This window comes from Patiria miniata, unplaced genomic scaffold, assembly GCF_015706575.1.
Source record: "Patiria miniata isolate m_02_andy unplaced genomic scaffold, ASM1570657v1 HiC_scaffold_7, whole genome shotgun sequence".
Lineage (NCBI taxonomy): Eukaryota > Metazoa > Echinodermata > Asteroidea > Valvatida > Asterinidae > Patiria > Patiria miniata.
This window is the reverse complement of record NW_024037074.1, coordinates 19,586,051-19,598,748: the sequence shown is the minus strand read 5'-3', so window position 1 is coordinate 19,598,748 and position 12,698 is coordinate 19,586,051. Positions and strand designations below refer to the sequence as shown.

Genomic DNA, 12,698 nt, shown 5'->3' with positions numbered 1-12,698 from the left:
CAAACGCTGTTTCGGACTTAGGAGGCGTCGGAGCTATGAGGCGTCGGACTCATGCGGCGTTGGACCTATGAAGCGGAATAAATCAATTGTATGCCTCATAAGTCCGACGCCTCAGAAGTCCGAACTTTTGGACTTATGAGGCGTCGGACCTATGAGGCGTCGGACTTATGAGCGGACCCCATATGTCCGACTGTTTGAAAAGATTGACCATTCAGTTGTCTGGTGGCAGACTGTGGAAAGATGTGCAGGCATAGAGACCGAGACCAGATGTTTGGATTTTTTTGTCATACAGTCTTGATTGATTCAGTAAGGGGTGCTCAACAGGTAGTTTCATGTGCTAGTCCATTTTCTTACAATGTATTGAGAACACAAATGTCATGCAAATACAATGTATTAAGAGTTCCCGATTTCTGGACTGAATATCTATGTGCCACTCCCCCCAAAAAATGTGAACCGGTTTCTAGCAATAATATTGCATGACAATTTGCCTGATGACCTGTTTTCGCTGAGCAAATTTTTTTTTTTTGCGTTTGGCAGTTCCATGAATTGGCCCCATGCTTTATGTTTCTTCGTTTTATTCTATTTTCCGTAAACATGAAGTTTTACCAACCTCTTGATGACTCCATAGCCTCCTCAAGCTGTTTCTTCTTGTTCTCGGCTTCTCTGGCCACACTTGCTACGTTAGCCTCGGCCAGCTTCTCCAAGGGCTCAAACTGAGCAAACACCTCCACTTCGATGTCGTTCTGCTCCAGGTCCGTCTTCATATTCTGCGCCGTCAGAGACCAGAGATGATGCGAAGAGTAGATGATGGCCACTCGGTCGTAGTTGAAGTGTTTCATGATGCGGGTGAAGAACGGCGCCACGAACTTACTCGGGCTGGTGGTCCGTGCGAAGGTCGGGTACGTCTCCTTCTGGGAGAGTGTGTCCGACGTACATCCCCAGGACACGACAGGTGTCCCCCAGTGCGCGGCCAGTATCCCCCCTGGCTCACAGATGATGCTACACCCGGGGCCGATGTACGCATCAATGGGTACCCCCAGCTCATTGTCGTAGTGCAAGTCGCTAAATACTGGCAATCCAATTTTGGTTTCACAATTGGTGTCCTTCCAGATGAAGTCAAACTCCAGCCCAGCGGCGTGTATGGCTCCGTATTCCTGCTCCCCCTGCTCAGAGTTAATCCTATCCACGGCGATCGCAGCCGCTCCCCCACCCAGAGACCCCACGGGGTTTGACCCCTCCCAGGCGAACAGTATCCCCAGATTGATCTTCCTGGCCGTGCACAGATCGAGAAACGTCCCCAGAATCCAAACGCACATCAGAGTCAACCGACAACTTACAATCATGTTATGGCATCAGTATAACACTTGATACCCCTTAGTGCCGAGTCACACTTTGACCGACTGTGAGCTCCGAGTGTCGCAAATCCTGGATGCGTTGTTGTATGGTTGCATCACACAGCAGAGATGTCATGTACAATGTAGATATCAAACTGCTAAGTCTCCAGAACCGCCCATCCACCTACTGTACTGGTACGCTAAGTCACCTGTCGCCTCTTTGTGCGTTGACTCTATACTCTGATAACAGAGTCTATATTACCATCATCACCTGCATGGCACCGTCTCATCACCTACGCAGTCTGACCACGCACACTGCTCACGGAGAATGCATGAACTACCCGTTATTAGAAAGTCGTTCCTTGTCCCAGAATTCTGCTCACGCGTATTGCAAAACTCACCGGCCTGGACTGAAAATTTCCGCGCAGTTTTGTTTCTGTTTCCGGGAGTGAGAGTCAATATTGACTTACGGTTGTGTGGTTCTACGCTCACTTCCAAGCCATGGCAACAACACAAGTCTTTTTCGTAAAAAAAAAATCAACGTGTCAAAAAACATCTATCCTCGATCAATCTCATTCAAATAGGCCAATGTTCCGGATCCGGTTGGTGCACAACCCCAAATTAGTGTGCGTCCTTCCATTCCAATGTACACAAGGGTTGTGTTGAAATGTCTTTGAAGCTGACGTTTTCATTCACTGCTCACGTGGCTAGGCCCTACCTATAGCGTTAGGTGGGTTATTGTAGGGAACACCCACTCTATTCAATTCGGCTCAGCCATTAAAACTGTAGGACCACACATAATCCCAATCCTAGTGACATGAATCGGAGAGTCAGAAGACTGGTACAACATTGTAACTAAAGCGATTCCATGTAGGGGTGTCCACGGTTCAGTCATTCACCGTTTGTGTTTACTGTTTATTTATCATGACAACAAAGTGATCATCGCCATCCAAAACCACGCAGTTCAATGTGATAATGACACTGACTTGTCACTTCGTGATGTTTAACATACGCAAAATATTTTACTTTGATACCTGTGTTTGGAATGGTGGTATTGTATTGATTTTTAATAATTATAATACGTCGTTGCATAAATCGATCCAGCTCTAACGATACATCAGCAGATATACATGTGTACTAGTTTTGGTATGTTGCATGGTCGTCAAGGATGTTGGTTCGAATCGCAGCGTGGTTCTTGTATTCCTAAAGCAAGCTACTTTACCATTAATAGCTGTCGAGATTTTCTAATTTCACGAATTAAGGTTGAAGCAAGCCCAGGCTCAACTGTACCCATCAATCATTGTTGACAGCAGTTGTTGACAATTGTACCTATATAAATTATTGTTGACAACAGGGGCGTTAATACGGGGCAGCATTGGCAGCAAAGGGAGTCCGTGCCCCCCACCCATTTGAAATTTTGATTTGCACACAAACAATGTACTCGTTGCCTTCAGTGCCCCCCCCCCCCACCTTGAAACTTGGCGCACCCCAGGTGCCCCCCAGAAGCTTAACCCTATACTTACATTTTATATTATTCCATGTAAATGTAATTCACTCCACTTAAAGATCTATTGCATTCACCAGGCATCTTTGAGGTGTGTTTTGTTTTGTCAAAACACTATCAATATGAGTGCACAAGAGCTCTGCTCATGCGTAGCCCCGTGCAAACGAACTATATAAGTTCCCCCAGAAAATATGAGAGTGCAGTCGTGTAAGTAATCACGTTTAATTGTGATGTCCATCCTGATCGATAATGTTTTATTTTCACGTGATTCAGAAGTAACCTTCGGTATATAGAAAGGCCTTTCAAGGAAGTACGTGAAGCTTGGAAAACACAATTGATGGTGAATGATAGAGGACGAGATAACTAGTCAAATTAGGTTGTGATAGCAGTCATCGATTTTTAGTACCGGGCTCTAATGATGCCCATATAACCAGTCATTGTCGTGTTCCCAGAAAGATACTCATGCACTATGCCACGGCAATAGAGGTCCAAGCCGGTGTAGCGTGAAATTTGGACTCTATGAAATACGGACATTTTGGTTGTATTGCGCGTGCCTAAGTGGGCAGGGTCTATAGTCACGTGTTAAGGTTAAAGTTCATATAAGGTAAAAGAGACCGGACGTCAGAGGCGTCAATCATGATGAAACCGGTTCTGTAGTTGGTAACATTTCACTGTTAATCCTTAACCCCAAATCCCATTAAAATGTCTTTGTGAGTAGGATTGAAAGAGAAGTTTAATGTTCAATCAATGTAATATTATGAAGTACAGTATTGAACGGATCATCCGGACATTTTATTTGCATTGTATACTAATATAATACAAGGGAAGGTTTTCAGCGTCTAGGGTGATGTACAATGCATCCATTGACGCCTACATGTACCGTATATGCGCGTGTAACAGCATAGAAGTAAGTTTCTCCTTTAAGCGTTTCTGAGAGTCAATACTCATCATAACAATCGACCGTTACAAGTGTCAATGTCGGACGGGATGGTGCCAGGGGGACAGCGAAATGTCGACTTCATGGAACACAAAGTAAATCCCATTTCCCAAACCTTGGGGTTCGTTTCAAGTTAGGCTTCATGTCTGGCTCCAGAATAATTCAGAACCCAAAAGCTTTGAACCAAGAGAGAATACACCAGGCTGATTATAGACTTGGTAATCACTGAAGCTTAGAATTAGCATTTTAAGCCAGAGTCCCGAGTGGAACGAAGCCGAGGATTTTAGAGAAGATCCTACTGACACCGTAATAATCTCTCGATCGCTTGCCTGTGCGGGACTTAAAGGAGTAGGCCTAACTGCCAAGAGAATACATCCTTTTGAGCCGAATAACGATTTACCATGTATACGAAATTATGAAAATTTTAAAGGGACTTGAAGCGTAAAATGAGAATGTTAACACAACTACACTTCACAATTTGGTTTTGGCGTATATACACGATTTTGGCCCTCAAAAGTCGAGCTGTTTGAGCGCTAGTCTTCTTTCAAGGCGCGCATGTTTCTTTTCAAAACGAACTTCAAACGCGTGTGCGCTGGGATCGCCATGTGTATAATTTTTCAGCTAGCGTGAATGGGACCTGATGCACTCCCAGTGAATTGTCACTTATATTATATGCGGCACCATCTTTTGTTGACAATTTGGCTCAAAATGCTACTCTTGAAATACGTATAGACAAGGCCAATGTCACGTCAGATGTAAGATTTATTAACATGTTCTCTATAAATAAATAAACAATAAATAAATTAATGAATTAATAAATAGATAAAACACAGACCTGAAATACGAAACGTAAGCCTAACTGATTATTTTGGCGAAATTTGGAAGAATGCATACCTTAACATATACTTGTTTTCGCAAAAGCTGCTCAGTAATTGCATTTTTAATGCCATCATCCTCTATAATTACAAAGGATTAGTTCTTGTGGAATGCCCAATGGTATTGCACTTTAGTTTGCAATTAGTAGCAGAGCCGGAAGGTCTTATCCTGTCTGATCCACGTGAATTGCATGGAATCTATTAAATTGAAGACGATGATGAGACGGTGTTTAAATGAGCTACAAAGAAGATGGAGTCCGACGACAATGTCTTCGAATTAAACATGGGAACTGTAGGAGCTGTAGTTTGTGAGCCGAACAATTGGTACAGTTTTATATCGCAGATCATTGTAGAAAATAGTTCAGTTATGCAGCATATTTGTTTGGGCAATCTAAGCCAAATTTGTCAGCTTTCTGGCTTTTTTTTTTAAACGAACTTATGAAACAGCCATCTAGCTAAATGGTCTCAAAATCGGAAGAGGAACAGTCAAAATCATCGATTCGTCCTCATGAGACAATTATATCTTCAGTGCGTTTTAGGAACTCTCTGTACTTGACAGTCAGTTTGAGGCATGAGGTTCACCCCTCACACCCCCGCTTTTCAACCCTCGCAGAAAGCGTCTCGTCATTATGAATGTCCAACATTTTTTGGAGAGACTCATGTATGAGCAATTCTGTTAATTACCAAAGTGAAGCACTCAGGTAATTGAGTTCTTTACGCAATTTGATTCTTGCAAGGTCATCTTTTAGAACGCTTCAATTGAACAGACAATGTCTATTATGGGAGATGATGGGTATTACAGGTTAACACATCACTGTCAGTTCTTTTTTCGTGCCTCCATCTCTCACAGTGCAAAGCAGTTATTGTATTCATTGTGATGGAAAACAGGACGAATCAAAAAAGCATTAGGTTGACGACAGTAAATAATTATACTCGTGACTTGTCTTTTGTTGATTCAATGAAATTACCAGCTTGTACCGCCAAACTCAATTTTGCCGAGTAATTATGACAAATTTATTTGTTGCTCATTTCTAGCACCGGCGCGTTCACGTTGAGCAGCATTATACATCATTTATCAATGGACTATTTAAACTGAGGGTCTTTCTTTAAATGCAGTTATTGAGAGAAATGGGCAGTGTCAGTGAAAAAAAAACAGTAGTTTGGAGTTTTGTTGAATTTGTTGATTTAAACGAAAAGACACGCTTTTCACAATTTTCTTCAAGCCATAACTGACACACTTTGCTGCTTTCATCCACTTTATTATTTTGGGAAAAAAAGGCAAAAATGAAAAAAAAATTGAACAGACCAAATTTTCCTTGTATTCCAGGACTTTTGTATTGGCCAAAAAAGGTTAGGTCTACAATGGCTGTATGTATACGAATCTATACTTAGTTGAGCCACGTTGAAACTGCAATGCCATAATGTATTATGCACCGCATGCATTCAGACCTATAGTTATGGAGCGAGTATTGTGTGTCAAATTGCCGTGTTATTGGCTTGATCTTCACTTCGAATTTAGTCCATATTGGGTGACCTGATGTTCTCACGGATAAATAAAAAACGATTTTGTGACCGAATGTAAGAACTTGGTTTGAGGCTACATTATTGCTATTTTGTATGTACAAACATGGAATGTTTTGCTAGATCTAAAATTATTCGCTGGAACCTAAATTTGGGCTGGGGAATTCTAGGCTCTAATTTCACTCTCTCCCCAAAGCAGCTCGACCTAATTGCAACAGGAAAAATTCCATTTAGTACACAGGGCTTGGGCGGTTAGCCCAGATGCAATTTCAAGCCATTTCGTGGTGATTGTTATGCGGCAAAAACTGAAGAAGAAAACACAAAAAAGCTCCAGAACAGGAAACCGTCCTCGTTGCCGTCAGAATCAATTTCTTTCGCGTGGCAACGCTGCGGGGTCTAACGAAAAAAGGTATACGATTTCTGCTCATTTTCAGCGACAAAAACACGCCGTGCTGATCGATTTTGTCACAGTCAATTTTTCACGTCGACGGTCGTTCCATTCTCCCGAATGGACAAGATGGCATATGCGCCGGGCAACGAAGGAGAGAAAACACGTTCTGTTTTCCGCGGGCGATTCTTACGGCTTTCTGTTTATGTATCATTACATTGCGTCATGTTTGCATCTCATGATCACATCGAGGATGTTATCACAGTGCATACACTTCTACTAGCCAAGACGATGAGTTAGATTAAAAGATACAGGCCTTTACAACTTGTTTCCTCTCCCGTGTTCTTGCGTACTACCGGAGAGCGCGAGGCAGTCACTAAGATTGAAGTCAATATTTGCACTAAATCGTAAAATATGACTTGGATGACTTGTGATTTGGATGTTATTTGCGACGTGTGATTAATAGGTGGTTGATGACTTTTGGTGGAATGTGGCGTCGGGACGATGAAAGAGTTTGGACTATTCATCGATGTAATTTTTAAATAGTCGTGGGTTCAAGTCCCACCCCAACAATCTTGCGTGGATGTTTTTTTTCTCACAAGCTTTACAACAACACTTAATGTAGTTCTATCTAATGAATCCCTTTCCAATTTAATAGTCGAGACTATATGCTGATTTTTTTTAAGAAGTACTTGTAACAAATTGTAACAAAATTGTATAAATGTAGACATGTAACAAATTGTGGGCTTACTTCTGGCCATTCTGATCCAACAAAACAGGACAAAAAGAACACACCAACTTAATTTGGGTATTGAATTATTATTGAAACCGAAATGTGGATTACCTTGCACCGAAAATGTTTAGTTAAGCAAACCATATCCTAATGAAATTTTCAATTCACCCCAAAAAATCTTGGCGTACACAACAACACCTTTTACAAGCCAAACTGGCTCAGTAAGAGTGACGCTTGGGCATATTATGTTTTACAGTTCGTATCATTTTACCACAAGTAAAAAGGTAACTCATAAAGGTTAAAGGTATGCGTTTCGTGTGTTTTTTGTTAAGTGCGTTTCGTTTACATCCAGCAACATTCAGTAGTGCGATGTTTTATCAGGTTTAAATAAATATTACTTACACTAACATTTTCTTTCAGTGGTATAAGTTGGTGACAAAATCCACAAGTGGAGAGTTGAGCAGAGTTTATGGGGCTCTTAAATAATTGCCCAAGAGATCGCGTAATTGCAGAATTAATAAAGAAAAGCCGGATGATAAGGCCCTTCAAAGGCTTAATTAAGTTACTTAGGAAAAATACAGTCAATTTCTCCTCCATCCTGTATTCCCAAGGGAATCCATATTCAACACAGGTATTTCCTAATTTGATTTCTCCTACTTAGCCAAACTGCAATTCCTCGGTGAAGAGGTCTTCCTAAAAGGTCCTCCTGGCTCGTCCAGGAAGGATCTTCTCGGCCTTTCCTCAGTCTTGATTCAATTAAGCGAGTACACACAGCAAAATGCTCTTTTCTTATTCCCCCCTCTGTGGTTGTTAATGGCAGCGCAAACATGCCGTTTGTTTGTGCCATTCCGTAGATGTAATTGGGTAGTGAGGAATCACAGTTTGGATGCATTTCACTGGTTACCGAGTAGCGTGTCGCTGCAGCGCCCCAGCCAATTTCCACCATCCCCGGCCCGGCTGGGGTTTTTTTTTTTGTTCTCGCGCGCGTGCGGTTGAGCACAAAACATGGCGGGAGTTGCCAAGCTACGTGTCAAGAAGCGCGCCAAACCTGCGCAGCCAAAATTTCATCAAGTGAATAGTTTGGCTTCCTTGAAGACACACAGGATTTAATCACCGATTCATCAAAGTCAACCTGGCCTGCTATATTGCTGCCAAGCAAGCGAGCAATAGGGCCCTACGATTCAATTTGCTGTCCACCTAGCTCTATACGAGTCGATGGGCTTTGGAGTCCAGCTTAATGAACTGTAATATGAAATTGATGAACTGACAAAAGATTGATCTCCATGTAATCACATCGGACTGGACTAACTCACGGACAAGCTTTTGGTCACTGCCTGTTTACAGCCGCGTGGGGCAAGCAGTTGCGGACCTACGGAGGGGGAGGGTTAAGGGGTGTAAACACCACTTTGAGCTGCAAAACATTTTTTAAAAATCAGCAAAAAAAAGGACACATGCCTAACCCCACTCCCACCCGGACAGATGTACCCCTCCCCCGTGCCAAAGCTGGACCCACCCTGGCAAGTATTAAATGAGTCTGAGACACGATACTATGTCCAAATACCATTTTGTTGTCGAGTACCTGGACGTAGCGTCGTAGCGAGTGTAGGACCAATCTATCCGATCTTCAAAGTCAGATGGTACGCGCTAATCGCAATATAATTGGAGGGTATAAAAGCCTATGATTTCCAAATAGACGTATAAGCTTATGCAGACTGCGAGTACGGTTAACTATTTGAGTTACCACTTCTTGCGTAAATTATGTTCAACTTCGAAGACTCTTACTAGAAACCATGTACCATTCCTTGACTTATTCGAGAATACGCCTGTCACAACAAAGTACTATACCCCCAATTACAACTTCATGCAATTGGTAACTTTTTAAAACTATGCGCATTTATATTGCCACTTGTTACCCTTCCTATTACGTCACGTTCGATGACGCACGAGTAGATTTAAATGATGTATTTTTGCATCATTATGGCGGTTAAGTAATTGATGTTAATTGATTGGATGTGATTGACTTGGAAGTAGAGAGGTCATTAAGTTTCGCCCTGTCGTTGGACGTCAACAGTGACGCAAACTCTCACACATGTAATTAACAGATTACATTAACATGTAATTAACAGATTACATTAACATGTAATTAACATATTCTTGTTAATTAGAACCTATAACATTAGTTTTGAACAAGGGTGTAACCAAATACCAAGAAGATTCCCATAGCCCATAGAATACAAATAGACCTTATACGTAGCGGCCATTTTAGAGGCATATATATCTTAATTTGGGCTCGAATCCCACCCGAGTGATTCTTTCCAACTTTCACCCGGGAGGTAACACACTGAGTATACAGTGTTTATACGTCGGTGACGGGCAAAACCTAATTTGATTTACATCACCCCGACGCAAATTCCATCTTATTAATATCTTAATTCTGTAACAATGAATGCACACAATATTCACTCATGCAATTGGATTTTACTGGATCGTAGGGATTCAAGACGTCTGGCTCGAGCAAGAAAAGTCGTAGGCCTGTTTGGATAAGTTAACTCAAACCACACATTCAGCCTCACATCTTAAGTTCAAACTGGAAGGTATTTATATTAAATATAAAAGTCCATACGATGAATTTTCCTTAGAAACACATTTTTTGCACCTTTCTACTCCTCTTACATGTGTGAAAACTATTTGGCATCCCTTTGAGGTTAATTTTATTGAAAAGTGCACTTTTTTAACATTTTAACAATTTCCATGCTTTTCCGGACAACTGAGGGTGCTGTTGCTGTGATGTCATTTCAGGAAGACACTGTTCATCAGTGTAGGGGTTTTCTGTTCATTGTGAAACCAAAACGTTCTCAATGAAACTATTTGTGAGAAACGTTTGCTCATTGGCTTACTGCCAAGTACTGACAAAACAACGAATCACCAAAGAAAAGAAACATTATGACAGCAAAGTATCCAAAATTGTAGCAAGTTTGCGCTGAAATAGCTGTCACATTGAGGTTTCTGCCCAAAATGACATCACAGTTTTGCTCATGAATATGGAAATTCGCATTTGCATAAAAATTAAAAAGGCACCAAAATACCCTTCAAAATGGCAAAATGAAGATTACAAATAAGGTTAAATGGGACACAGAGGTGAATTTTCAAGGATAGCATTAAACAAATTACATTGCATGGGCTCATTAAATTGTGCCTTTGTTGTCTTTTTAATCACCCTTCACATCTTTTTCTAGTAAAGAGTTTATCTGTAACCTACTTTTCGCTGTAAACTTTAACCGCTGTATACCCGTTTTTCTTCAATTATGAGCTTGAGTATCCACCAATTCATCTTCTGTGCTTCTATCTCCCCACCTGCCATTTACAGTGTACGATCCATCACTACTTTACCCATGTCTTAAATGGAGACCAACTGACCCCAAGTCAGTTTGTTTTTCAGATGAAAAATGGTATTAAATAAAAAGAAACCATCAGTATAAGTGATAAATTTGTTTTACCAAACCGACAACTTGGCATCCCTCTCAATGACATTTCCTATCTGCAATGAAGTGTTCCTGTGACCAAAGTCCCTGCCAGCCCCGCCGATGGTGAGGAATGGTTCCCGCTCGAGAAATGCTCGTTGACATGACCCTACGGACGAGTTGCGGAATAGGACGGCACGAAGTGCCAGCTACAGTGCCTAGGGCGCTTTTGAGGATCTAGGAATCCTAGGTTTCATTACCAGATAATGATTAATAATTCTATACGTGCAATGGTTTTCTTAAATTCAATTTTTGGTCTCTTTTTGATTCTTTATTGTATTGTTCGAATTATGTTTAAAAAATATGTTATGCATTTTAAAGTAATTAGTCAAATAAAGTTATATATTGCATTATTTAGTTATTGAACTATTTCTTCACAAAAAGCGAATAAGTTGCTGCCAGACAATAATTCAGCTCTCGCAGGACGGGCTCATTAATTTTTGTGCGCAAAATGAAAGTCCTTTTTCAGAGAGTTGCAGACGCCAGAAATGGGACTCTGTTATACTTAAGAAGATTAAAATATGCTAATCGATCGATTCGATTGAGATAAAGAAAAATGTCCTAGATTCGGTCGGAAAGTGAATTTTCTGTCTGGGGAAAAAAACATGATCTTCATCTCCTCCGCCTTGGGTGTAATACATGAAAAAGCCCACCAGCCAACCTCTCAAAGCCACACGTCAGCTGACAGTTAGCGCTGGCGTTTTGTGTATAGCTGAATATGGGTGATAACTGCCTGGTCGATAAGCTTCTTAATTATGATTATAATTAAGAAAAAAGCCTTTAATGTTGCTCGAATCGTCTGTTCTTCTTATCACGGTGTGTTGACAGGAATCGTGTTATTTTTGTTAGGAGTTGCCTTAAATTGTCGGCATTTCTAATGAGTTATAGCACCGCATAAATTGTGTCAAGAAGTCACAACGTTGAATGAACAGTCTTTCGGTCAATGGCTTTCTCTATTACGAAACGGATTTCCATCGGGAATATTGTCCCTGTGTGATTCTCGAGGTGAAAGTTCGCCATGAATAATATGAATAGTAATCCTTGTTTTTTTTATACTTCGTATTTCATCAGTTCATAATAACGTAGCATGATTCATAATCAGGTTCTCGGTCCCACAGCCAAGTGCAAAGTCCTCGTCATGATCCCAAGTAGGCCAATACGTCATCGTTTGAACATGGATTATTGAGATTTATTCAGATCATTCGGTGGGGCTCAATGTGGGTAAATTAATATTAACTTCCATGTTCTGAAGTGAAGGGAACTATATTTGGCGCACCGCTCAGTCCTCTGCGTTTACACGATTGGACGTCTTTGTGCCTGGCGCACATACTGCGTATAGAAATAGCTCCACCTACGATCACGAATGCGCTCGCACCCTCCATATCCCAGACTGAGAACGGCGTGGCTAGGGTTTTCACCATGGGGGGGGGGGGGGGGTAAGTGGACTCGATGATAAGAGGGGGGAAGGGGGCAACCCGTTTCTGTTAAACCCGTTAACCATACTCACTTACATATACATTTGATTAACATATTTAACCGCGTAACTTTTGTTTTACGTTGGAGTTTAGAGAAAGGGCCCTTCACTAAGTTCACTACAGAAATATACATATTTGTACCGATGAATGAAAACGACTTCATTGATCAATGTATATAATAATATTCATTGCTTCATAAATTAAATCATTATCATTAGACAAGCCAGCAGTTCAAACAAATCCATCGCAGTCCAGACATTATTTACATGCGTCGTTAAAGCTCGTAATTTTTATTTCTACTTAAGCTTTTTCACAAACAGAACCGGCCCATAATTAATTTAAAATTATAACTATTGTATTACAAATCAATCTGAATATTTATATCATTTTAATTGATAAGTAAAAGAACA

The 12,698-nt window shown here is 41.0% G+C and overlaps 1 protein-coding gene across 1 annotated transcript in view; it reads right to left on the bottom strand.

The window, feature by feature from the left end:
• Positions 1-1,343, bottom strand: part of LOC119745541 (atrial natriuretic peptide receptor 1-like) — a 35,321-nt gene extending 33,978 nt beyond the window's left edge. The window contains exon 1 of the mRNA XM_038221935.1: positions 611-1,343. Coding sequence (XP_038077863.1) covers positions 611-1,343 — 733 coding nt within the window. The remainder of the gene's footprint in view (positions 1-610) is intronic.
• Between the last annotated feature and the right edge of the window lie 11,355 nt (positions 1,344-12,698).